General features: G+C 40.1%; 1 protein-coding gene across 2 annotated transcripts in view; it reads left to right on the top strand.

The window, feature by feature from the left end:
* The window catches only part of LOC125760555 (G protein-coupled receptor kinase 2), a 56,177-nt gene that overhangs the window by 16,647 nt on the left and 12,057 nt on the right, over window positions 1-27,473 (top strand). For both annotated transcript variants that reach the window (XM_049420798.1, XM_049420797.1), the window contains exons 4-7: window positions 11,248-11,343; window positions 19,328-19,448; window positions 22,064-22,377; window positions 22,515-22,614. In XM_049420798.1, the coding sequence (XP_049276755.1) occupies window positions 11,248-11,343; window positions 19,328-19,448; window positions 22,064-22,377; window positions 22,515-22,614 (631 nt within the window). The remainder of the gene's footprint in view (window positions 1-11,247; window positions 11,344-19,327; window positions 19,449-22,063; window positions 22,378-22,514; window positions 22,615-27,473) is intronic.

Below are 27,473 nucleotides of genomic sequence, written 5' to 3'. Positions count from 1 at the left end.
ATTGATATGCACAAAACAAAACGGAACAGAGTGTGACAAATCCGCAACAGGACATCCAGTCCGAGACCTCGTCTTTTCTCCGCGGGCTCTTTGTGTCGTGGATCGTTGCCAGTCGTTGGCAGTGTATGTGCTTGGCCAAGCATGAACCAAAACGACACGCGGAAGGTTGTTTCCGATAATCGAAAGTGAATTCGATTAACTCGTCGCATTTCGTCGTTGTCGGCAAAGAAGACAAGGATACGTAATGGTTTTGTTTGAAAATAGATGAACATTTTGCTGGAGCATTATTCTTGCCACGGGAATGGTAAACGACGATGTTTTGCTGGCACATATTACAAGCAGCGTTGCAAATGGATGGTTTTTTTCGGCAGGACTCGTAAGGATTCGGGCTATTTTTAGGGTAGTGTTGGTTGAAGTGAAGCTCAGTAACCAAGGTTCGAAAAATTGTTCAACATCGTCTAATGTTCGATAGCCTAGCACTGCTTCCCTCAATTGTTGTTGTAGTGAGTAAATTGTAGTGTAGTTGAGTCGCCTAAATTGTAGTTGAAAACTTAATTCTTTTTCGAAAATAAAAACTCAAAGAAAAAATTTAAAACTCAACATGAGAATAATGAAAACATCACAAACATAAACGTTCTGTTTTTTTAATTAACTTTCAAACATCTCATCTGATGTAGAGAGAGAAGGAGAAAACACGAAGTAATGTGAATTTACTATTACATTCACTTTGCTGTTGCATCTGCACATTGTTATCCAGGGTATATGGTCTATTGGTCATATGGACAAAGCATATGGTCATTTTTTTAAATGTTACATTGCCCTTTAAACTTATATAAATGTTAACAAAACTAGAAATTTGAACAATTTTCATATATCTATGTATTTTCTCTTCCTATAAATGTATTCCTTTCGATATTATTTACTATGTTTCACACGATTTTACAAATACAGTGAAATCTTCCTAAGATGGATAATTATACCCAGATGGAAAGTTATACAAAGATGGAATTCTCTAAGCTGCATATAATATTTACACACCAATATTCCCAAAGTCGTAATAGCATCGATGGTTTTCATTGACAGTTTGTATCGGGGCATGATTTATCGCATTCTCAAGGCTGGAGGTTTCTCTAACATGGCAGTCCTTTCGTTTTGCATCTTACGCAAACTTCACTGTACTGCAATTTGGTTTAAATTCGTTACGATAACTTTAAAATGTTAACCCAACTTCTTGAGAAGAGTTCCTTCTTCTCGATCGAATGTTGCAAGCAGGAATTCCCAAACGCCCTTTTTCGATTTTCTTCGCTATTCTTCCTTTATTTAACAATTGTCGCAATTATAATGCTGAAGTATGCACGCGTGAGGTTGGTGAGGTCGCATTCAAGGCGACGCGTGAGGTTCGCAGTCCTGCTCTGACCTTTTTCAACTGAAAATATGAACATTTATAATTAAGTTATAAATTTTTCATTCTTTTTTATTATATTAATAATGCTGATAATCGAAATAAATAATGCAATTTATTTTAGCGATGAACTCCCAATGTGCGGCAGCTGTCCAAATAGTAACGCGAACTATAAAAAGCGCATCTTCTAAATAGAACCTTATGCTAGAAAAGCTGGCTTTAGAACTTCGCGCTATCTTCATAAAATCAATTTAAGAAGATTGTAAAAACATTTTCAATACTAATTTGTTGCAAATTTGCTCGTCAGAATTAGGAATAATTAAGAAAGTTCTGATGACTTCATTGACGGTCATCCTGACGGTAGTAAATTTAAAAATATCCTTACCATACACTTTATCCAATTGATCGATCGAAATAAACTATAAAATTGCTCGTTCTATTCCATGGTACGCAAAAGTGCAACAGGAGCGTTTATTTATTCATTGCACGGGAGTACCTTTTCACCTAGTGGCAATTAGCGACGCCTGTTAACGAAACGATCATTTAATGTGGCAGCGCACTATTTATGCTGCCCTTTTTCACTGCCCATAGCACGGCGCAACGTTGTGCCGATTGTTTGTGGCTGCGTTACGTTTCTTCCGTTGCGATGACCGAAGCCGTCCGGCTAGACGGTGTTCGCTATCGTACCGTGAGAACACTCCTTTTACTTCTGAAAGCCCCAACAAGGCAAAAACCCACCCCAAACGGCTTGGAGGGTGGTAATTAAAGGTATCGCCCTCCAATCAACAGCAGAGCGCGCGAGTCTTTGGTGACCGTCAAAACGCGTCGGCAATTGTAATGATGAGAGATGGTTTGGTTCGGTTTGTGGACGATCTGCCTCTTTGCTTTCAACTGCTATGCAATCGTAGCGGAGGTTTTTAGGGTGTCAAGAAATTTATCACTAGCTTCGTGAGCTGAACGGGAACTAGGTGGTTTCAGCCCGAAATTGGTATTCTTCAATGTTGGAAGAAAACAAAAAAAAACTTACAAGAGAAGAACATTTTCCAAAGGAAAGTCATTTATGCCGGTTTTGTACCACCCGTTGCATCGGTTTTGTTTAATTGAAGCGTGTTTTTGCACGCACCCAGCCGTTGACAGCTGAGTGAACACGGCGTCACTGTCAGTGAATCGAGTGGGGTGAGATTACGTACCGCGTTCTGAACTGGACGGCCTCCAGGGCAAACAGGGGGCATAAACACCTTGGCGTTTGGTGAGTTTTGCGAAGCGGATAATTAAGTGTGTACGTCTTCATGAATTAAAGATTTGCGCTCTTGTCATCGAGCTTGGGTCGCCCAGGGTTTCTACTGTACCTGGAGTGGAAGAATGTAAGGATAATGTAAGTTTCGGTCACTTCAGACGTTGCGAATTGGTGTTCGGGTGCGTGCGAACGGTGGTGGTGGCGATCGATCTCACAGAGACCCTTAGGCATCAGGTCCGCGCAACTGCTCCCGGTCGGCTGCCTTTTTGTGGTCGATGGTGTGACAAATGTCATTAGTAAAGTTTTCTTAATTATCCGCCGGATCGTTAACTCACTCGGAAAGTGTTTCATCTTTGATTCGGATAATTAAAAGTACGGCCCTTTGTTGTTGTACGCTCAAGGAAAGAACCCCCGGAGGCAAACCACCTACCGTGATGCTTCGTTCGCTTTATCTTTTATCACTTCAAAGTCACTTTAAGGTGATCAGAAGACGTACGGTAAGATATAGCAGTTTCCAGAGAAAGATTTTCGTGAGCTAAAAGTTTGTGGTTACGGTGATGGTGTAAATCAATCGACCATTGATAGAAGCCGGATAGTAGCGTATAATCTAATATCCATCTGTTAGTGCACGTTACATAGCGTTATACATTTTTTTTTACCCAAACAAAATGTTGAAAGCCATGAGTGGTAACAATGCCGCTCGTTACCATCGTTCAAGCATTGAGATGCAAATAAGTGGGACAGGAAATTGTCCTCCGTCGCTATTGCGCTAAAAGAGTCGGTTGAATGTTGTCCTTTGGTATGGCAGTTTTCCAGTATAAGGTTACGAAGAGAGTGAAGATACCCTCGGGTAGGAAATTGTAATTAGTGGCGTAAATTGCATTTCGTTGATTTGTGCTTGTCCGAAGCCTAACTGGTCAGTGCGGCTACTAGAGACTTTGCCCTAGATTGAATCGATTTTACTGAGTGTATTATGAGTGTATATTGAGCAAAGAGTTACATAGTGCTTAGGGGCTGTTACCTCTCAAGAGAACTTTTGATTTGCTCTTATCGTAATGATTTAGGATGTTCGGCTAAGGAGTTTTTTTTGTCGTTTTCTTAATTATCAATACTTTTTATATTCTATAATTATTTCCTTAAATTGTTCTGAAGCGAGCTGAAGGATCAATTTTTATTTCTACTTTCGTTATAATCAAACTTCATCAATAGGGTCTACGATACCTTCCATTAGGTTTTTTTAGCGCCGTTAGCCGATTTATTCGTTGCTACCTTTCCATACAAATTTAAAAGTCAAGTTGGTCTGATTTGATCTGCTTCTCGACAAGTGTAAAACCTGACAGTAAAATCAACCGTCACGAGGCCCTCCAGAAGTACTTGGCGTACCTCAAGTAACTATGGAATAAGGAGAGCTAGAAGAATTCTATAATTTGTTGAAGATTTTTTCAATAATTTTTAGAAAAAAAAAACTTTGAAACTATCAAGAAATTACTGCAAGGCGATCGTTTTATATAACAGCAAATCAGAAATTTCAAACAGATCCGAACAAACTCTTCCGTTTGATCTGCCTTTAATATTTGGTCGATTCTTTGACAACTTCCATTTTAAGATTTAAGATATCTAATCTAATTAAAAGCATCATAATGGCAAATGATTTAAGTATCTATTAAGTTGAGGAAAAAGAAATTCACTATTTTTAAGTAAAATTAATTATCATATCGTACGATTTATGTCAAACATACACCGGTTTATCACCTCTCTCATTGAAGTCTTTTTAATTTTTGGTGCAGAACTCAAGTAATCGATCGATACAAGCTTGTCGTGACCACAATTTTTATCACTCTGGAAGCTTTGATATATTTCCAATGTTATGCATTTTTGAGGTTTGTATTTTTTTTATTTGAATAACAGGGAATTGAATAAATAAAAGATCAAAGCTTTTTACAAACTGAAAAAAAACTTTTTACTTTTGTGTTTTTTCGTAATTGTAGCCCAAGCGTTGGAAATGTGCGAGTCGATGAAGCTGCTCCAAAGTATCGACTTCAACGAGAAAGTTGAGAGCGATAGAAAAACTCCATTTTTTCTGTTGGATGTTTGAATTCATTAAGCCAATCAATCGAAAACATGGCATAAACTTTGTCATTTTATGTTAAAAATGTTGATTATTTTGAGATAAAAATAAATCTGTAAATAAAACAAATAAAATCAGTTACAAATAAATAGAACGAAATAATAATAAAATTGATCAAATTAAAATAAGTCAACCATAACAAGACTAGCATATTAAGAAATTGAATTGACAAAGTCTCGTCTAAGCTTATTGGAACCACTGCATTTCGGGTTAAATTTGCTGATGGTACAATAAAAGAGTTTCTTTTGCTGTACAGCTTAGGTACATAACGGTACCCCCGGGGGGGCCCTTTGGTGTACCGTTCGGTTTCCCTTTTTGGTGTGACCCGTTGACCATGGCCAAGTGCACGCTCGTTACATTTCTGTTCTCGCCAGTTTTTCGCACAACTGTGTGTGACTGTGACTGATGGTTGCGTGCAATTGAAACGTGCTTTACCAAAGTCAAAATATTCACCGAACGTTCGTGGTTGGTTTTGCTTTGTTTTGCTCACCATTTTGCCGCTTGTCAACATAACGGAACGGTGAAATGCAGTAAACGTGTGGGACACGTAATATATTGTTCAATTTTGTTGGGCACAGAGTGCATATTTTGCCGGTAACACATTACCTGGGACGTACCTGTTTTTGTACAAAGATTTAAGCTGATTTTATTCTATTCCTATTGCTTAGGACCTTCTCAATGCGGTGCTTTTTAGTTAAACTTTTCTTACGAAATAAGATTCCGTCCGTCTTACAATCAAAACCATCACGAATCGTTCTCTAAAGGCAGGTTCGAAATTTTAATAACCTTGCAATTGCATAAAAACTGCTAACAATGGTTACGACAAATCGAAATTTGATTCGTGCAATCGAAGCTTAAATCGATCGGCCGTTTGACGTCGAATCGTATCAGGGTGCGTGTGGGTTTGTGAAAAGGTTTCGCTTTCGCCACCAAGTGGCGTACGTCATAGCTTGGTGGCTCAAAGCTGGAAATGGAAATTTATCCGCAATCTTTTTTTTTTTGTTATTGTTGTTTTGCAGTGCAACTTCCGACCCCTTGGTAAGTTTGCGGTTTTCAATGACTGCAGCACCGTTCGAATCGGATTGAAATTTGGAAAAAAATAAACCAACTTTGTTACACCAAACACACGGGCGTAACAGAATGATCGTTTGCGGTCTGTACGATGATTGGGGGGGGAGCAAGAAGGAAGATAAACAGTGTAGGAGTTTGTTTGGACGTGGTAACGTTACGGGCTGCAAAATTGCTCCCATCACCGGTGACGCTCTGACGGGACGAGTATTGTGTTCGGCACATGTGCATTTGCACGACGACGATCGCTGACGGCGATGCAGATGAATGCAGTTCTCGCAGTTCGTGCATAAATTGGAAAAGCGTTTGCGCATTCCCCGATCCATCTCAGCGGGAACGTATGTAACGCGTAGCACAGGTGAAACCGTCCAGATTGAGGAATTTTTCCGCGATGCTTTATGTGTGTTACCTTACGATTCGATGTAGTCGGCAATTTGGTGGAAAAAAATGAAACAAACAAAAAAAACATATAAACTGTTGAAAGGTTTTCCATTTGCTTGGGCTGGTTTGAATGTATGAGTGCATTAAACAACACGTAAACATGTTTTTGCTACTAAAAGTTGGACAAAAAATATTCAGATTGTTTATATTGCTATAGCTCATTAGTTATGTAAACTTCTGAGACCGAATTAAGTTACCAGATTCCTAACAATAGCTGAACATTACTTTTTTTATTTTTCGAAAGATAATATTAAATTTTAAAAACTTATTCTTGAATAGGTTATGGTGTAGTCAAATAAATATTTATGAGAAAAATAAAAAATGTTGATTTATAGAAATAATTTTTTGGTAAAGTTAAAATCAAAGTTTAATAACTTATTGATATGCATTATTGTTAAATGTCTCTGATTGAACAATTTTTTTATTTTGTATATGTAGTTGTAATACAAAAATAGACATAAAATTCAAATACGAAGAAGCAAAAATTTCTAACGTTTTTGAGTAATAATTATGTTGGAATTTAAATTAATTTTAACAGCTTTTTTGAATTTTTAAAAAAGTAATTGTAGTAGTAATTGCACGAAACTAGTCTAACAGTATAAACGAATAAAGATGGAGTGCATTATGGAACTAATGTAATATTACATGAAAATAAAACAGACGCAATAACGGAGTGGATAAGAAAGGACGTGTTTCTCCTGCAATAGCGAATCTTCCACCAGTGTGTTTCACCGGGACTGGGCTCGGTTGATCAAAAGACACCATCATTGGTCCTTCGAACCGGATAAAATAAAGAAACAAATTATATTATAAAAAATATATAACATACGAAAAAACTTCTGAGTTTATTAAAGTTAACCACCATTGAAATCTATGATATCTTTAACCAAGTTTTTTGTATTTGTTTTGATATTTGGAGCCTTAAACGCTTCAAGTTTTCCATAGAATCTGGCAAGCCAAGTTAGTCTGTTAATTATAATTTAGCTACTCTTTATCCAAAGAACAAATAATAAATTTCAATTAACTGCTCGACAAATGGTAAAAAAATATTCTAAGTTAGCTAACTTGGATAGTTTGCGTTTCCGATTTTTTAGAAGCAGATGTTCTTGGGAATTCTTGGGAAGAAATGGATCCAGTCTGACCGATGGACATAACGGTAAATCTGAAGTTTTGAGCAAAATCAAACAAATGTTCTAAATTTGACAGATGTCGTCTTAAAACTTAATCTTAATTAACTGTTGTACAGTTCTACGACAAAGTGTATGTTTCTCGGTGGTTTCAAGTTCTCTACACGACAAGACTGGTGTAAAATTCCGCCCGGACGGGTTCTCTAGTACAGAGGACTAACTATTCCAGGCAGTGGAGAAATAAGCCAAGGCTGTCTTATTTGACCAAAAACCTCTGTTTACATTGTTCTGACAGATTTGACTTTAACTACACAATAATAAATTATCGAACAAGTAAATCTAAAAAGTAAAGTGTAATACTACAGCATAAACTACAAAATAAACTTTCTTTTATTTACTAGGTATTAGAGATACTTGAATCTGAGCTTCATTGGATATTCACTTCACCTCATCTATCGATAATCGTTTCTGTAACAGGCCGTGTCAAATATTCAAACCAAAGCGTTATGTACGTGTAAATGGGACTTTAAAACACCCAACATTTATAACTTGTCCTTGCTGTGTCCTCTCGGCGGTCGCTTGCGGTGCGTCAAGTGGTATTCTCGTTATCGATCGCGTCGCTTTTAAATGGATTCAAAGCTCGGAAGAAAGCATCCCCTAGCATCCGGCTCGAATGTTACTCCACACGACAGATTACGACGGGATTTGAGTTTTATATCCTGTTCCGTCAGTGGGTGTCCCACCAGATTGCATGCTGTACACCCGCTTATCACTTTCGTTTGCCGGTTTTCGGCAGGATATATGGTTTGCTTCCATCCGTGGTTTGTACCCACACGAGCATGCGGCATCAGCAGGGCACGTCTGATGGAGTGTAAAATCGATCGAGAATTTCATGCTTGTATGAGACTCACGTTCAGTCATTCGTTAAATATCGACGCTGGTTGATAAATGCCGTTGCTGAGAGTGATGGTACACGGCGCACGTTTGCTTTGAAACCGTCACAGTGTGGTGAGTTGTTGCATACTGAGCGGTTTCGTTGGTGCGTTTAAAACTACACAAAGAGTAAAACTATTCCAACCGGAAGCAGGTAATGTGAACAGCAGATAAAAACGCTGCAGGTCTTCTCCCGTGCACTTGCGATGGTTGATAAATTTGGTAAAACATTATAGCTTGAGGTTGCTATGCCGTTGACGAGGGTTGCGTCTGGGTTAAGGGGGGTTAGAATTGAAACTGATACACATCCACCGGTCCACAACGACAGGGTCCATTCGTGTAAGAGACAATTGATTCTATTGGACGAAATAAACGACATTTCCCGTCCTGTATCAAGCGCACACGTGGTTGAAAAATTTCAAATCTCTGTTGCGAACTCGGCTGCTGCTGTGATAAGTCTGCTACGTCCAGCACATGTTTCCGCCGGGCAATATGGACCAAAGCAAAGGATACACAAAACGATACACTTCCAAAAATTGTGTCCGCCCCCGGGGTTGCTGCCTTTCGAATTGCAACCATATAGTCGAGGGGACAGGGTGCTGTAGTGTCCGATGTGGAGAGTTACTGACCTGCTGGTGACCGAGCACTTTCGGTGGAGAAACCCTTCGCCAGCGGCTCTACGCTCACCCGCACATTGCAAAGCGCGCAAAGCTGATTGATGAAATTGCTCCAAAACCTAACGAAGCGTGTGACTAACTCGAGCATAGCATAGCACACAACCTCCCACGGGTTCGTGGGACTTCACACGATGGTCTGCGAAAGAGGTTGTGCAGCGCAGTGGTATGCTATGTCAATTTAGTGCTTGTAATTGCCCCCGATACAACCGGCGGAAGGTGTGTCAGCGTATTTCGCTTGCGTTTTTGTTGTTGTTGTGTCGGGAAAGATTTGGTGTTTGCGGTGGTAGACAAGGGCGAGGTCGTTAGCGGGTATTGGTTAGCAGGCTAAACTACTTCACCCATATGCATCGGGGAAGCGTACAGGACACTCAATTCCTTAGATGCATGAACTCGTAATGACAAAAAAATTAATGGATGTCTTTAAGATGTAACATATCAATTGATTTTCCGTCAGAAGCATTTTGACATTGGAACTGCGTTGATTTGTGCAACAGTGATTTTGTAACAAATTCCCAAATTTTATTATAGAATACTTTCATTAGTGAAAAGCGTTTATTTTACATTAGGTCTGCAAATAGAGTCACCGTTTTAATTTTTTTCTTGTTGTGCCAGCAGGCAATGGCGATAACTTTTGATGTCCTTCTCTTTAACAGCGAAGATTTCGTTATTGACGACAGTTATTGTGAACGAAAACCCGAAAAACGTTCGAAATCTTCAAATTGGTGGGACCGGATCGGTATCAACTACTATGAGCTATTGATATAAAACGAAACAAAGCAATTCTTCCACACGTCAACGCTCGCTCCTTTGATGCCAAATCGGTGTAAACCTTATTCGGAAGCGGAAAGTAGCAGGATTCTATTTCGCTCGTATTCTCCAGATATTAAACTACCAGAAGATGTTCTGTTCTGTTCGATAACATATAATTTTGTTGACTAACAGTTCCAATAACATGTGTTCATCGAAAAATGACTTGATTTGTTTATTGCTTCTAGAGACATGTAAAACAATGATTAATATACTACATGACATAATATTTAATATAAAATTCCTATAATTCATATAAAAAAACGGCCGTTCTTGAATTGCGAACTCAATATTAAGTACAATCTACTCATTTCTTGACCAGAATTCAAAACAAATACAATTTGTGTACAACATTGATATACACTTCAGTGTCTTTCGCTAACTAACTTCATTTTTCGCAACCAATGTGTTGTGCTGTGTAGGTTGCTTTCATATTTAATTTATTCTCTAACTCCCTGAGGGTTCACTTCAATCGGTCCCTTCCCTCGTGGAATGTTGTTCTGTTTCCGTTTCAATTACTTGCCTGTCGTCGCCTGATTGCCGTAGGGCGGGTTCATTTGATTACTCTGTAGGGTCCTTGTTTACTGTGGTTGATTGTGTTTTGTTTTTTAAAATACTCTCAGTTCGCACATTCGGCAAGAACATGTACAATACCAGCATGTTACCGTCACCACTCCAACCATGGCACAATAGTAGACCTAGACATCATCCCTCCTTTTTTGTGGTTTAATCGATCGTTTTTGATACTTTTTTAAGGGTTTAAGTAAACACATATAATTTAACCTACTTCATAGGAGCTAAATGTTTAATATACACAAATATGACCCATTAATTGTAACAAAAAGTTTTTGGAGAATATTTATTCAACCCCACAATAGCTCGTCCGACGACATGTCTTATGTGAAAGGTCATCCTAACGATGAATCCTTCCAGGAAATAAAGATGGTATTTTAAGATCTACTTCTTTCTTGGAGTTTACTTCCAAGGGGACATTCAAAAATCTGATGTCAACGCAACTTTGAAGCGTCGTAAAAAAACAGCAAAATTGTTTCTTTCCGTCCGAAAGGACACATGACACACGAGATTCGGTCGAGTAAATTATGTCTCAATTCAAAATTGGTGTTAATGTTTGTATCGTTTTCCCCATTTACCCACCGGGTACCATTAGTTAAGGGGAGCAAAAAAAAATTTTACAACCTAAGGAAAGGACCTTTTTTCTTCCGACAGAGGCAACTTACATGGAAATGGTTGTGATATATTCATTGTGAACTATTTGTTGACCCTTTGCATCGTGTTCTACGCATCCCCATCCCACGTGTCGATATGATTTATGAGAATATTTTACCTAATGCCTTTCAATTCATTCGTTTTATCTACATATCATTTTTGGGGGTGTATCCCTGTTTTTCTTCTTCTCGTCGTTACAGGAGGCTCCGACAGCAACAAAGGAAAGAGCAAAAAATGGCGCAAGATCCTCCAGTTTCCCCACATATCGCAATGCATCGATCTCAAGAACAAAATAGGTAAGTTGTTGTTTGGTGTTAGTTTTTTTTTTTTTTTTTTTTGCTAACTGAAGCCAAATCGCTGAGATAACTGGGTTTCAACGGTGTGCCATTGGCATGCAAATTGAATCACCGGAAATTGAAGCAATGATGGAAGCATTTTTTCTGCCCTTTCTTAGAAACAAACTTATTGAAGTTTTTTACAGGAACTGTCACACTTTGTATGGGAAGCAAATGGTAATGTCATAAGAGGAAATTGCTACCATCCAGATGAAATAATGTATAGTTTAATTGTGTTCTCGGTAGAGCAATTCTTTTTATATGATTCTCTTGAATCATGCAAGAGTGTTGTAAAGCTTCATATTATGCTCAATCGAATGATAGGAAAAACAGATGAAAAGCGTTTGAAAGTGAACGTCTTTTTCGAATAAAATCAAAACGCCATTTTTAAAACATTCTCTCCCTTCATTCGCTCTTAATTACTTCATGATTGTTCATAAACGGGATAAGCGAGCTTATGAGAAAATAACAAAACGCCATAAATTTGAGCTAATTTATAGATACTTTTAATTAACAAAATAAATAATCCTCATGCGCTTAAGTGCTTTCCCTCTCTAAAGCTTGCACAATTTATCGATTTGCAGGCGTGGGTAATTTGTGCATAAAAACAAAACAAATTTACACCATTTCTACGTCATTCATTGTTGAAAGCAACAGAATCACTAGTAGTAGGGATGAAAATAAGCAGCCGAGATGTTCTCACATCATTGGTATTGGGGAAAATCCGTACAAATACAGCAAAAGCTTCCATTATCATGCTACATACCATCCCACGGTTTAGCCGGTAATGTTCCACAGCAAAACAGGACATACAAAAAAAAACAACAAGGAATTCATTGTATGTCGCTGCAGTCGGTGTATAAACACGATAACGCCTGCGATGTAATTAAATGCGAAACACATCCTGCGGCGCTTGTGGGACCGCATTTCCTGGTAGCAGCTCTAAACGATGATGGCTTTAGAAATTGGTTGTTTGTTTTTCTTTTTACATTTTGAATGGGAAATGCGTATGTATGGTTTCATTCATTGTACAGCATCATCATCGAAGACTGGAATTTCCTAAAATAACTTGACAAAAGCTTGTGTAATGCTTGTTTTATACATTGTTTAGTTTTTTTTGTAAATGATTTAAGCATCTATTTGTAGTCTATATTATCACACACATTTAGCACATTAGACTTTAAATTTAAACTCTATTTAAATGGAGTATTTGGGATGTACATGAGGATCGATCCATTACACTAGTGAATGCGCTTTCTTCTGTTGTGGCTTAGCAACCTCATGAGGTGCTAGACGGCCGGTCAAGTCCTGCGTACGAAAATATGGGATCCGGATGGGATTTGGTACTCGGTTCTATAACAAAGATCTTCGTGAATACCTTCGAGAATGTAATATTAGGTTAAACAACGAGGCATGAGACTTACGTCCAAGGACACTTTAAACACCTCCACAGAGTTTTTAATTTCAAGTGGTAAAACTGAAGTTATATTAGGATTTTTTTAGGAAGTTGAATGAGAATCCTTTTAATATCTGCAATTCTAGTGGAATCTTTCCAAGTTTTTGGAACTTGTTCAAAATTCATCTGTAGAAAGCTTTTTCTTGTATCTGTCAGAGACTTCGGAGGTACGGTATAGGACCTCAAGGTTCTCAAGTGCAGCAATTTAACCTTTCTCGCTTGACATATCTGTCATGCCGCAGGGTTTTGTGAGTGAGTTGAGAATGGATTGCATAAAATCGATTTACTGCAAGGTGCATAGATTCCAACATGAAAATATTCCAGAAATGGCTCCAATTTTACCGTTTGAACTAGAAACCCTTTTTTGTTGTTACAATTTATTTGTAAAACAAAACTAGATAACCTAGCCTTAATCTATTTAAATGAAGAAGTTCAATCCACAAAACTAGTTACACTTGCTCATGCGTGAGTGTTGAGAGAAGAGGAGGACCAACTCGAGATGCGGCACTAGCTTGAAAGCTTTACATGTTTGCCAATGCTGCCAGTGCTGCCAGTGCTGCCAAATTTCCCGATCGAGTTAGCATGTCTTCTGTTAATATGTATCGCAATGCAGGAATTCTGGAAACATCAATGGTGTTCAAGAATCTACAGAAAATTTCAAACAATTTACTTCTAGCCAAGTATCTCAAGGTATACACATGCTCAGGGCTTTTGTATATGTTGAATAAAATTGTAAATTGTTTCGCAAAGCATAAAACACTTCTCTTTTAAAAAAGAGACATTCATGATTTATAGCTCTAATTTCTAAAGGAGGGAAAGCGGAGGTGATTGAGACGCTGCTAAAATCTACATGAAAGGGCGGAAGTTTAAGAAAGCGAATCAATTCTACTGGCAACAGCATCAGCAACCGTTGTTACTAAGCTGACTATGGCCCGAGCAATAGTTGCTTTATTTGGTTGTGAACCCAGAAAAGCGAATAGTGTCGTATTATTTGCATTCTTTACATTCCCCCGCACCCCTGACTTTCGAAGCATAGACGCAAACCAAAGCTAGCCCCAGCTCGGTGAGCTGCAATATCGCGTCAAGTATGTTCGTTCCGAGGGACGCCGTGCGCGTGGTAATATTGAGAACAAGTTTTCCTAAGCACAAGGTAGTGCAGTGAATGCACAGGATCAACTAACCAAACCACTTGAAGCAAGTATGTGTGCGTGTGTGTGTGTTGTCCTGCCAAAGACGAGACGTTTGATGGTGTAATGGCAACACGAATGTACCCAGGTTCTCAATTTTGCAGGATTTGCGCCCCGGTGCGAAGCAATTTTCCCATGCTTTTCATCGTGTGACATTAATGGGATTTAGATGATCGAAAAAGATGGGAATTACACGCCCGATGTGTCACCCCCCGGCCAGTGTCACCACCGAAAGTCATTCGTTTGTTTTGTCGCTGTAAGCTCTGGAACGGTTGCAAGCATCGGAAGTCAGCCGAACGTATCGATCGATCGTGTGCTTTTTGGGGTTTGCGAATTTCTTCCCTGGCACCGCTGTGGACTTTGTAGGAAAATCTAATCAGCGTTCTTCGAAGAGGCGGGCTTGGGGGGAGGGGGGGGGGGATGGTGGAAGCTACCTGGAAGCTTTTTTTCTCTCTCCCATCGCGTTCAGATTGGAAAGTACCATTTGCTTGGTAACTTTCGTCTTCGTTCTTCGCAGCTGGTAAATGAACTATGTTTTAGTGCGCTGCTGTCTCCGATGGAAGATGGAAGTAATTTAATTTATCGTCACAAACTAACTTTGACCATTGAGCATGTATTTCATCTTACGGAAGGTAGCGTGAAACGAAAACCATGAAGGTGTGGGTATTAAGTATAGGAGTGAAAATAACGCCCCAGACAACATGAAGCAATTGGGTGGATTTAGACATATGGATACATTACACGGTTAGGTAAAATAAATGTTAGGACATATTCTTATCAGATTGTTCAACGCTCACAATCACTTTCAGTTCAACAAACAGGCAAAATCTAATGCAATTGGTAGGTTAATAAAGGCCCCTATCAAAAGGTTTTTTTCCTCTCCAACAGGTCCTACGTCGGCAGGTAATCATATCAGGGAAAACAGATAAGAAATCAAACAAACAAAACGTGGCACACTATAGAGAATGGGGTATATTTTCCTCATTTCCCTAGGGTGTGGTTGTGATTCTTTTTTTTTTCTTCCTTCTCTCTATATGCAGTACGAATCCCTTGTGGATGAACTTTTCAGACGCGATAACGCAATCAGTGTTTTTATTATTATATTGTAATGAAGTAATAATAATATGGTTGAGCACAATCGTTGAATCGGGTAGGGAGGGTACCATAAGGGTGATCAGATGGATGGCATACAGTAGTCGGAATGAAATTATGTTCATTTGCTCACGAACAGCGTGTCAGTGTTTTTTGTGTGGCGGGGTCAGAATCAAAGCGATATCGAAAGCACGTCCGGAAGATTCATCTCCGAGGAAAGGAGACGGGCGAACGTTAATAGTGCGAGCTGACGAAATTGATTAAAAGAAAGCGAAACGAGCGTCCGTCCGTTAGGATTCCAAAAAGGTGCAAAGCTTTTGCAAACTGTCGAAAGCGAGATGCCTCCGAATGGTGCCACATCAACGTTGAAAGCTGTTGGTGCTAAGAGTATATGCTACTCAGCTACCCCGAATACGAGACATGAAAGGAGATTAAAGAGGGCTAAAGGGGGACCAAATTTTTCGATGTGGTGCCAACGAATCCTATGACGCCAAAACAGATAACGACGTCGAGACCAGCACAGCTCATCAAGGATGATGTTTTGCCAACTTTGCGCCCCGAATGGTACCGAAAAGGCGCTGCGCGTGTGTGTGTGTGTATGGGTGGCTCTCAAAAGGACACTGTTATTGCTGCCTAGCAACATCCTGCTTATGACACCAACGTAATCGACTTGGAAAGTACTGCAATGGTTGAATAAATCTTGTACTAGACTTTCCGACTGCTTGCAAACCCCAAACAAGCACGAAAAGAAAAAAAAACGAACACAAGCTATATAATGGATAAAAGAAGCGAAAATTGAGCTACGGCTGGTGGAATATGTCACGGACGGAAGTAATGAGATAAATTTTCGTTTCACTACCGTTCATCATCGTGTGTACCATGGTACGCTATGGTAGGGTGGCTGGAAAGTGGGTGGAAACACTGCAACAGCACTTAGTCGATTTTGTACCCATGCCAAACATCATCAAGCTGGTCAGACAGGTATTGAAGAAACGGTGACTGGATCGGGTTTGGTACGATGAACGATTTTCCATGTTTGTGTAGCAAGAATATGTGAACTTTTAGTCCCACATAAGAAATTGATGTTTGACGTAAAAAATACAATAGTCGTCTGTTGTTGAAGTTATGTTTCTGTGGAGCTGTCTAGCGATTGTGTAACAGGGTTACTACGGTGCTAATAAGTTCGGTGCAGCATTTGTAACGATGACTCACCTTTAGAAAGGTATTGTTATCATCGTGAAGCGGTTCTTTGTGCAGTGGATTAATAGCACTATAGTAAAGAGTGTATGCACCTCTTGGAGCATGGATCGATTCTTTGGTTCATCAGAAAGGTGTCGTAAGATCGATCGTTCTACGGGCAGGAAACATTGGAACGACATTAGCTTGGTAGTAACGGTAACGACCATTTTAGATCGAATTGTCCGATCTACCGTACTTCCTTCCGGGATGCAACCTTGTCCTGTAGATAGGTTGCATCCGGACGATACCAAAACCCATTAATATAGATTAGCGTCAAACGCTTTTAGGTGTAGTGTAGGACGATGGATACGAGAAGGATGCAGACCATGTTGTATTTCTGCCCATTGCTTTCGAACTCAATTACCCACGATGCATTCGTACGGTCTTACCTTTATCCATCGGCTAGCGGTAGATTGACCTTGGTGATAAAGTCGAACATGTCTTGTCCTGAAAACCTAGAACTTTAAGTAAGAATGCTTCTTGTTTTTTTGTGTGTGTATTTTTTTGTCAGTAAAACTTAAGTAAACATTAATAAATTAACTGCATCTTAAGAAACATTGTAAATTTATAATCTATCAGTTGCTTATTAAAAGCGATTGTAGAATTATACCCTTTTTCCCTTAACAGGAAGCCGCTTCTGCATTGATGAATGTTATTATGGACAGACGAAATGAAGTTAAAATCCTTCATCCGGTCGGGTCTGCCTTTGATGTTACATTTCAGTGCGGTCATTTGAAACGCCACAGTTAATTCAATTCCAAAGTCGAACCCTTGCGATTTACTATAGACCGCATAAGAAAAGGGCAAACAATGTGTTCAGCATTGGAGTAAAATTGGTTTCAAACCCTTTTTGAAGTTTTTCATTAAAGCACTCTAGGATTTGTCCCACGCTGTTACATACATTATTAATGTCTTTCAGAATTCGCCCAGCGAAAGTAGGATGCGAACAGCACTCTCAATGGGATTTAGACCGGCTCGGTTGGATATCTATCTAGGAGATTTTAGTCTTTCGTTTTATTGAACGGGTTTTGTAATTTTTTTAATGAAATGTCTAACATCGGCCAACGCCCACACTTTTACCTTTTTTGAACAACCGTTAACGATTAAAATTATCAACCGTTTTACGTGAATTATTAATTATGAATTTGTTGCGCAAAGCAGAAGTGTGTTAAAAATGGAAAAAAATAATATATTAGATATAGTAGTTACAATTGTTCCACCTAGGGATAATTTTCAGGGATACTTTACAGGGTTTTTTTGAGTGATAGATAATCACAGCACATCTCAACAGCCTCAGTTGACACGACAATCACATCAGACATAAGAAAATGGAAGCCTTAACTACAAGCTTCACATTACGATGAACATATAATTATATTTATTTAAACACTAAACTTATTCTACATTCAACCTAAACTAAACCTAACCAAAAAACTAACAATTTAACCTTTGATAATATGAACAACGTGTTCGCACAAGAGCTAACGAGGAAAGAGGTCGAGCTCAACCGTCGCGTTGAGCTCGAAGCCTATCGTTATTCTGGCCGTGTTGCCATCTGCTTTGCTATAACGATTTGTAGTACTCGTATAATATTACATAATACGTAATTCTTAATTTAGTGAGATTTTTTAGTCGTTATGGACAGTATATCACTTTTAAGTGTTCATTATCAGCCCAGCGTCACGATGAATCCCACATAACCCATCTCGAAGGGATTGGTTTGTAGCCGCAAGCCGCCCTTCGAGGTGGGTACCTTTTGAAGGTTCCCTCCCTGTTAACAAAAAAAAAAAAAAGTGTTCATTATCAAACGATTACCAGCAAAGTCCTGTAAATGTCAGGTTTCGCTAAACGTCACTCTACTTCATTGTCTGAAGTCCCTTTATTTGTCGTTTGCTCTATTTCTACTCGAGTATTGTTCAGTTGTAAAGTGTCCGTTCCCAATTATGTAGGTTAGCAAACTTTGTACCTGTCCAAAGATATTATACTTCTTCTACTTGGAGTTGAGTACGTCGCGAAGACTTGGCCACGTTTCCAATCCGTTTCCAGGAAACTCGCCCTAGACCCGCAGTTCTCCATCCACGACTGCATTCGACAGGTCTGAGTCCATCTTGTCCAACCAATGAGCTCGCCGTGCTCCTCAACATCTCGTACCGAACGGGTCCCTGCCGAGCACCTTCCTGGTGGCGAGTCCGGCATCCTCATGTGCACCAGCCATCGTATCCTTCCGATTTTAACAACTGTCATAATATCTGCACCGCCAAACAGCTCAGCTAACTCGTGGTTCATTCTCCTTCTCCATAAACCCTGTTCACACACACCGCCAACGATAGCCCTGGCGAGTGCATTGGCGTCCTCCGCTGGCATAGTTCAGGACTCGTAGCAGTAGAGGACTATCGGACGTATTAGTGTACGATATATCGTGCATTTCGTGTGTTGCTGGAGTCTTCTGGATCACAGGGGTTTATGGAGCCCGTAGTAGGGGCCCTGAAAAAGTCCTGAACAATGCGCCTTCGGATTGCGCTCATGTTATTGTCCGAAGTTACGATCGTCACCGTCATCTGATACTCTGCTTCCGAGTCGGGCTCTATCACGACCACCGGCAAACAGGTACTCTGTCGTCGTCGCATTGATCCTCAATCCAATTCTATCGGCCTGGCGTTTCAGACCGGTGGTCTTTGTGATACTACGAACATTTAACTATCGACTTCAGGAGGCGCCAATAGTACTCTAATATCTCGCATTGTCCGTTTGTACATGTCTTGCAATTTTAATTCGAACTTTAGACCATAGTTGCTCCACCGACACGTTTGAAAGTAGTTTTAAGATAGATCTAATATTGCTATTGTCACTATTAGAGATATCTAGTTATTTTTTTTTTAATAAGTAATTGAATTATATTAAATGTATTAATATTGATGCTAGAGCACCATTTTATCGCTATTTTTCTTTATTTAATTTCTCTCTGTTGCAGATGTAAGCTATGGTTATGTAGTCGATCAACAGCCCATCGGACGTGAACTGTTCCGGCAGTTCTGCAAGGTGAAACGACCACAGTACTCCCGGTATATTACCTTTCTGGATGACGCCACAAGGTAAGTAGAGTGGGTTAGCAGTCTGTATTTCCCGTGCGTCACCCGTGATCGGATGGGAAAGATATTGACGTGCGTTTACTTTGCTGAACCAGCTTGTTCTAGTTGAAAGTTTTATGCTAGCATTATTAGCTAACCCTGTCTGCACCTTTCGCTTTCTCCTCGATGCTTCGTATGCTTCTTAAAGCTTTGTTTTGCTGACACAGCAACCAACATAAACCTTCGCGTGTGGATTACACTCAAGCCACATCCTTCCGTACCCTGATATCAGCATGATGCTAACCCTCCTAGCTGAGCATAATCTCGCGGAAATGTGGGTTAATGGCGCAATCATAAAATCCAGAGTACGAACCAGAGAGCCAACACACTGCTGGTGGTGGAACGATGTGGACACGGAAGAACGATGTGTTTTCTAACCAGGAGAAACACGCAGGAACAGAAATATACGCTGGATACTGTGAAAAATGCCAACAAAATCGCGATTTTCCCCGTCTGCTTGGTGGAGATCTTGGGGTAACACCGGAAAACAATGGCAATCGTTTTGTTTTTGACACAAAGAGAATAGCACGCTTGGTTTGGAAAAATACCCACAAAAACGAACTCTTACCGCATGGAGACGATGCTTGTGGTTGTGGGAATGGAATGAAATATTGCTTGCTTTCGATTTTTGCACGAAGCACATATGAGAAGGTTTACACATCCCGTGTATACCATGCTTGAAAAGTATTGGATTTTACACTTATGTCTGATTGTTTGTAGATTTTTGACTATTTTGCAAATTCTTAACTTCCCTGTTATCTGGGGAATTCAGTTAAAACAAGCTTTTTATAAATATATGGATGAATGAGAAATTAAAAAGCTTTTGAATTATATTGCTTCATATTATATTGTATATTGCTTCATCAAAGTGTAATATCTTTTGTTTTTGATATTGTGAAAAAGAACCGGACAATTCCTAATACACTGATTAATTATGTTATGAAACAATACTTCAACAACTTGTGTTCGTTGCTCACAAGTATAATTTCCATTGGAAACTAGGTCGTACGTTTGTTTAAAATCAAAATGAAAATGAGTTATGGTGTACTCTCTTGGGTTGCTGATTTTGTATGTTTTTTTTTTTTGCATTTTATATTTCCGGTCATCAGATGAAACTCCTGGTTTGTTGGAGTGTTAAATTCCTAGATTCCGAGCCAACCGTATATAGACGGTAGAGAACGATCGCACCATGATGCCACATCGTGGTGCTTTTGTTTTTAATCACATTTTAACAATTACCACACTTTCGTCTCCTTTTCCTTTTCTGCACGGATCGAAACCGGTGACGTTGTGTCTCTAGACTTGGCTGAACCCCGGAACAATTCCGATGCTGTCAAATGAGCGCATTTCTCGGCGCGTACGTTCATCCTCGGGTATGCCTGTTTCATGCTCGGATCGCACGGTAAAGTGTGCTACTTGTGGGTACAAACGTCAAGAAGCACAGCACACGCCAAACTCCAAAGTAGGGCCATAAATTTTCCAACCTTTTGCATCCTTGGGACACTGGGGAGTTTGGGTTGATGCCGAGCTGTCCAAGAGTGCATCGTCGTCCTGTCTCGAAACGGGGCACCTGGCTGGGGTTGTACCTAAAGGATAGCTTTTTTGGCTGACGTTAAGAGAATGAAGCTGGTGGTATCTTGGTTTGAACTTTCGTTGAACTTTCCACTGTACCTTTCAAAGACACAAGAAGCATTTGTGCAAGCGCGAACACTTTCCGGTGCACTTCATAGTGCTCCAGGGTCTGGCATACATGTTCGTTGCAAAAGTTTTTGCACAATCCTTTTTTGTATGTGTGTGTGTGCAATTGTTTGAACTACACACACACAAATTTACACACGCACAAACAAATGCACTTGGTATCATATGCGACTCTCTTTCAGGGATGATTTCTGGCTTCTTTCCCGTTTGCAAGTCATTCGAAAACAAATTGGTTGTGACAGGGAGGGTGGAAATGGGGCAGGTTCCAAATTTGACGTATTAGCTCAAGGCCAATGAGAGAAACTTGAAAGCACGACCCGAGCCCTTAACGATCCTCAACGGTTGAAAGATATCGTTTAGCAGCTGGAAAGTGCTTGGGAACTGCATTAGCTTCTAGTTCGTTTAGGGCAGCAACGTTGCACAATGAATTTCCTGGAGTATGGAACTTTTAATGTACTATTAAAGACGTTAAATCAATAACTAGTTTTGGAGTATTTTTTGTCGAAAGTACAAATTTTGTATGTGCCAGTATTTCTAAAATACTCGTCTATATCAAATCGAAATCGAAGACCGAATATAGAAAGTAAGCCTCTGAATATGAGAGTTTTGGCAAGAGTCTGAACGACACATAATAGAGTAAAATTAAAAGAAGTTTATACAAAGGTTTATACCATGTGAACAGACACACACACGTGGGGAAGTGAAAATATGTTCTTTTCATTTCAAAATTGCCTATCAAGAGTGATTGCAACAGTATGAATAGTGCGCAATTCTATACTAATAGTATGACGATCGATGCAGTCACCCACCATCTGATGGATGCTATTAGCTGATTGCGTTGATTTTATTGTAGTAACGTTTTCCATTTTCCACTTTTGCAGATACGAAATAGCGGCCGATGAACATCGGGTCGATCTGGCGTACGAGGTCGCGAAACGCTATCTCGGTCTTTGCACCGAGAGTCAGCGTGAGGACAGCGGTGGAGGCGGAGGCTGCGATAGTGATGGTGGGAAGTGCGACGATGACAGTGGCATCGGTGGAGACACGAAGAAGCTCAGCAACCACGACGATCCGGAGAAGAGCTTGACCGGCTCGAACTCGGTCACCACCAATACCATCAACAACGAGAAGGACGAGTTCGTGCTGGACGTGTTGAACGATGATATGGTGGCACAGGTTCGAACCAAACTATCGAGTAAGTGTGCCAGAAACCAGAAGAAGAGTGGAGGAGTCAACTAGCACTCTGTCCACATTCAACTAAATGGCCATTTCCATTCGATTAACATCAGCAGAGCGCCCATAACCGTCGTTTTCTGTTTGCTGTCGTTTCAGTCGGTAGCAAAGAGTTGTTTGAGGCTTCCATAACGGCGGTGCGAGCCTTCCTGGCCGGTGAACCATTCCGGGAATTTGAGGCTTCAATGTACTTTCACAGGTAAGTACGGATGTGCGACAAGAACGAGCCAAACAGGAATGGCCAAAGCGGAGCTAAGAATGCTTTAGAACGCAGTACGGAAGATATTATCCTTAGTAGTTTCGGTTATCGTTGATGTAATCATTTCGCTCGTTTATGATTATTGTTTCGAAATCCAAAAACTAAACCCATATGAAGAATGAATAGACATAATAGTAAAATACCGAAGTACTGCGGACGAGTGGACGACAACTTGTCCTGAACCGGACGTTCAAAACATTGCCACAAACCATTGTTGAACACAGATGAACAGTTTCCTGCCTTACTAGGTAAGATGCACGGGGATACACTGATGAAGACACTGCCGGAAAACCAAGGATCAAGGATTGAAGGTGACACCGTTGTTCGACAGAGAATGTACGGCAAAACTATTCCGGTTGGTTGTGGTATGCATTTCTCGAATTTCCAAAACCTGTATACAACAGCTGTGATTAGGGTTGCTTGTGTGTACCCGATAATGACAGGTCTTTCGTTTCAAATCTCTTCCAACGTTACCTAACCATATTAAAGAATGCTTTAATGGTTGTGTCTCAACTGTACACAAGCAAAGCCAGGGAAGCGATGGAAGTTGTATGGTAGTTTAGCTCTCTGGTCGGGGTTTTTGTTGAATATTGAACAAAAGCGAATGTTTCCATATTGGATTGGTGATATTTACGCTACTGAAGACCATATTGGTGCCTTATTGACGAACGTGTATACTTTATACGAATAGTAGAATTTCGAGAAGAATTCTAAGGGCTAAAACGTTTCAAATAACCTTTTGTGTGTCAACCTGATAGCACACGCTGTCAGCTCTAACATCTTGACTCACCATACCCGGTGACCTTCTCAAAGTTTCGTGTGAACCTGTAGAAAGGAAACGAAAAGAAGCTGGTTAAGTAGCTCAAACCTTTAAATTAACGGTGGATGAACAAGGGAAACCACTGTTGATTGAGAAGCGTATGTGAAGTGAAATTGAATTTTCCAATCAAAGGCTGGATATAATATATTTTTGAGCGAAAATTGCTTTTTTGCCTCCTAACGGGAAGCCTTTTTGATACCGTTTTCGAAGGCCTATACACGAAGTGGCGCGTGTGGGAAGTAATTGAGGATATTTGTGCTGTGACTGACACGTGCACGTTATGATCCGGAGGACATACGTGAGGATGAAGATGGATGTGGACGTAAGAAACACGCGAACAATTCGCTTGAAATCGGAAGGATTTTGTCCCGCTTTCCAGGGCTTGATCCTATTTCGCCGAGTAACTCACTAACTGACTGCTTCGAGTGTGGTGTTTTGTGTCAGTTGACACTGCTGGCAAGTGCAAGTGCCCGGCGGTGTCTCACGGCAGTAGCGGCCACCGTTAGCACCTGATTCAGTGTGCCGAGGAAGAAGTGATTGATGTGGTTTCAGATTCAATGTTTCAAGCGAAGTTCCGTTGCCACGAAGGAGAAACGAGTGCTCTCCACTTGAAGGGAGCTAACAATGCAAAATCGAATTTGCTTTTCCATTTTTCATGCCACATTAGCTTGTCGTCTCACTGCCCGCGTGCGAAGAAAAAGAAGCGGACCAAACCGGGCACTCGATAAATTATGCCAAAGGGCGTGTCGAAATGATGAAGAAAGGTTAGTAAACTGCGATAGAAAGCTTTTGGTATTGGTACGCATTGAGTTGACTAGAATTGCACATTGTAATGTTAAGACATTTTATAATGTTTGTAAACAATCTTTTTCATGGAATCATTTGTTGTTGTCTTTTGTTGGATTTATTTCTGTGAAATCTAGTCAATAGCTTTTCGGAAATATGGCACATTCCAATATTAATTGGTATAGCTTTTGACTATATCATCGAATTAAGAAAATAACAATGTCAGAATGTTCAAAATATGGAACACATTCATGTAAGTGGTCTATTCTATTAAACTTACAAAGAAAGTTTCCCAATACCCCAAGGTCTTGACATCTCTTCAATGCTAGATGATATGGTAATAAATAAGTTCACTGTATAATTGACTTAACTCTCGAGGTAAAACGGTGCTCAGTGGGTTTTTACAGTCAAGAGTGACTCAATTGTTCTTGTTGAGATGACCAATTAACCAGCACCGTACGCCTATCTCGTAAGCTGTGTCGTTTGTATCGCTGGTTTGATTTTAACTATCACATTCTACGACGGATTCAATGGTATGGACATGTTTCATATGCACGATTGTACCAGAAATACCCCGAAGATCTCAATGAAGGGGAACACAACTTAACCTCCAGTGTCAGCGACGTAATTTATTCAGCAGCCTGCGAGATAACGGGCCATCGATCCATTTAGTGATCGTTGGCTTTTTGTACCGATTCTTGTGCCACGTAGTACAAAAAAACAAACAACATACAAACGAGACTGTAAAATGTCCGCATCCGTACTGTGTGTGAGTGTAATGCATTCTTTTCCAATGCTCAACCGCTCGGGACCGCTGTTCCTTGGGGTGTGATATTTGGATAGGTAAATGGGAACTAACATTGTAGCTTAAATTGTGTTCTCATGTCATGTCACTATCCGTGAAGGTGGAAACCTTAAGGATGACGCGGCTGTTCCATTTGGTGCTATTAGTAAGAATATTGCGCTAGTGCGCTCGGAAAGATCTCTCCGTTCACGTGTGCATACGGTACGTGATGTCAATCTTCAGCAGTAACGGGATAATTTATGACGTTGGTAAGCTTTTTCTTGTTACTCTCGTCCGTTCCCAGCATTCGGCTGGCACAAAAAGAAATGGAAATAAATAGGACAGTTTCGAGAAGTTATTTATGATACACGTTGGAGTGACTTGCAAGAAGATTCCTTCCCGATCTGCACGGTGGATTATTTGACTTGCATGAGTATTCGCTTCTTCTGTATTATGTACTGTCCCTTATCATTGTTAAACCAGGAACGAATCATGCCAACTTTTTGTTGGTTGCTGAGAGTTCCTTTCCGGGTTAGGGACTCGAATTTCCTGGTTTTAGAATATTGTTAAAAGTTGACGATAATACGACTAACCCTTCGAAGCATTTGACAACGATTTTACACCAAACTAATTGCCAAATCAAAATATACAGCGTGTTTTAATAACCTGTTTTTGTTACTGCTCTTCGATTACCAAAAAACAAAATTGCTTCACAAAATGGTAACTTCCACTTCAAGCCATAATGGTACGGAATGAAAAATGGCACTTTGCAACGTTGCTTTTTCTTTAATTAGCAACCACTTGTCTATTTTCTGTTCAACATTAAACCTACCCTTCCCGGCCAAACCTGCTCCGTTTCGTTCGCGTTCTTGCTTACAGTATTGATAAATGCAGGGCAATTAGAGTACGAGATCGTAAAGTGTGGAAAGCACAATAGTGCAAACAATTGATTACAAAACTTTGAAGAAAACCAAATACCATACTCTCCCCCCAACACAAAAGCCAAGTGGGGAACCGGGACGAGAATCATTGATGAAATGGACGATGAAACGATCCCAGCGAACGGAATGTAATATCAAATTCCATAGCCGCAGCAACAGTGGTGGAAAGGCTTTTAATGTCCTCGATGTCGTTTCGGTGTCTACTTTTTCCCATTCTGTGTGCTTGAACAATTCTCGGCTTTTCAAACGCTTCCTTCAGTGTAGAGCAGGGGAGAAAAAAAAATCCGGAGGAAAGTGGTTTAGCAGCAGTGTTGCGGTACATAATAATATTTCCTTTTAGTGCCATTACCTCGTTTTTCTGTTGTCGAGTTTACGTTCAGTTTGTTCAAGTTCTGCACCCTGTTTCTGGTTCCTTCGCGGAAAAGCATTTTCCCCTTAACTTGCTTTTTTCTTCTCTATCCTGTGCATGAAGGTTTCCACGTTTTTCAGGGAGCAAGTAAAACTTGAATAAAAAACATTAAAAAGAAACATCTATTGGCCGATCGATATGGATTGCTTCGTGTTGCATTCCATGTGCTGGACAAGTTATTCGTCGACAAACTCCTCCCTAATGTCCACTCGTAGCCAATGTACCGATCCTGGCAAAGGTTGCGACCGCGCTGGAGGAAGCATTTAGTGTCACGTGGAAATGGAATTGTGCTTTTGTGAGCTAAAAATGCATCCGTGCAGGATAAGGAAGTGGATTGCAGTTGCTTACTACAGCTTTACCGCGTATCTTGCGGTGCATCTTGAAGCGGTACGATGCTCTAGAATGGTGTAGTGTGCTGGGCAGGAAAGCAATCTAGTGATGGCAACTTTTATCCTTTGTCATTAGTAATCGCCCACCGAGGCGTCGTCTTGGAGGTTTTGAGTTTGAAGAGTAATTAAATGACACTGTTACGCACTCGGAACTAAGGAGAAACAGTTTGTTGTGAAGTTTGTGCTCGGTAAGTCATTATTGGTTGACTCATTAGTGGTTCGATTTACTAGCCCAGCTTTGACTTCTTGTTGGTTGGACGCTTAATGCACTATCATGGCGATATCAACTGCAACTGAAAGTGCATCAAATGTAGCATGTACTGGACATTGGTCTTCATCTGACTGTTGGTGTTGATTTTTTAGTTTCAATAAAGAAAAACGGGTAAAGTTATAATGGTTTAAATAGGAAATAATCATTTTCTCTCAATACTTCATATTTATCCGTATCTCCTGTCCTGAAGTGTTCAGAAAACATCCTCCAATTTAAAGCCTCTTTAAGGAATTTTTGTTTAAATTCAACATTACGTGTGTATCTTGTACATCAATGTAACGTATCTCAAAAAGCTTCAGCAAGAAAATATAGCTTACTCTCCTGGAATTGAATGTAGGTCACCCGTTGTACATCAAAAGCATTCGTGATTGTAGTGATTGTAGCGAAAGCATCAGTTAA

The sequence above is a fragment of the Anopheles funestus genome, chromosome 2RL (assembly GCF_943734845.2).
Source record: "Anopheles funestus chromosome 2RL, idAnoFuneDA-416_04, whole genome shotgun sequence".
NCBI classification, from domain to species: Eukaryota; Metazoa; Arthropoda; class Insecta; order Diptera; family Culicidae; genus Anopheles; species Anopheles funestus.
Note: the sequence above shows the minus strand (reverse complement) of the source record. Positions and strands in the feature narration are given on the sequence as shown.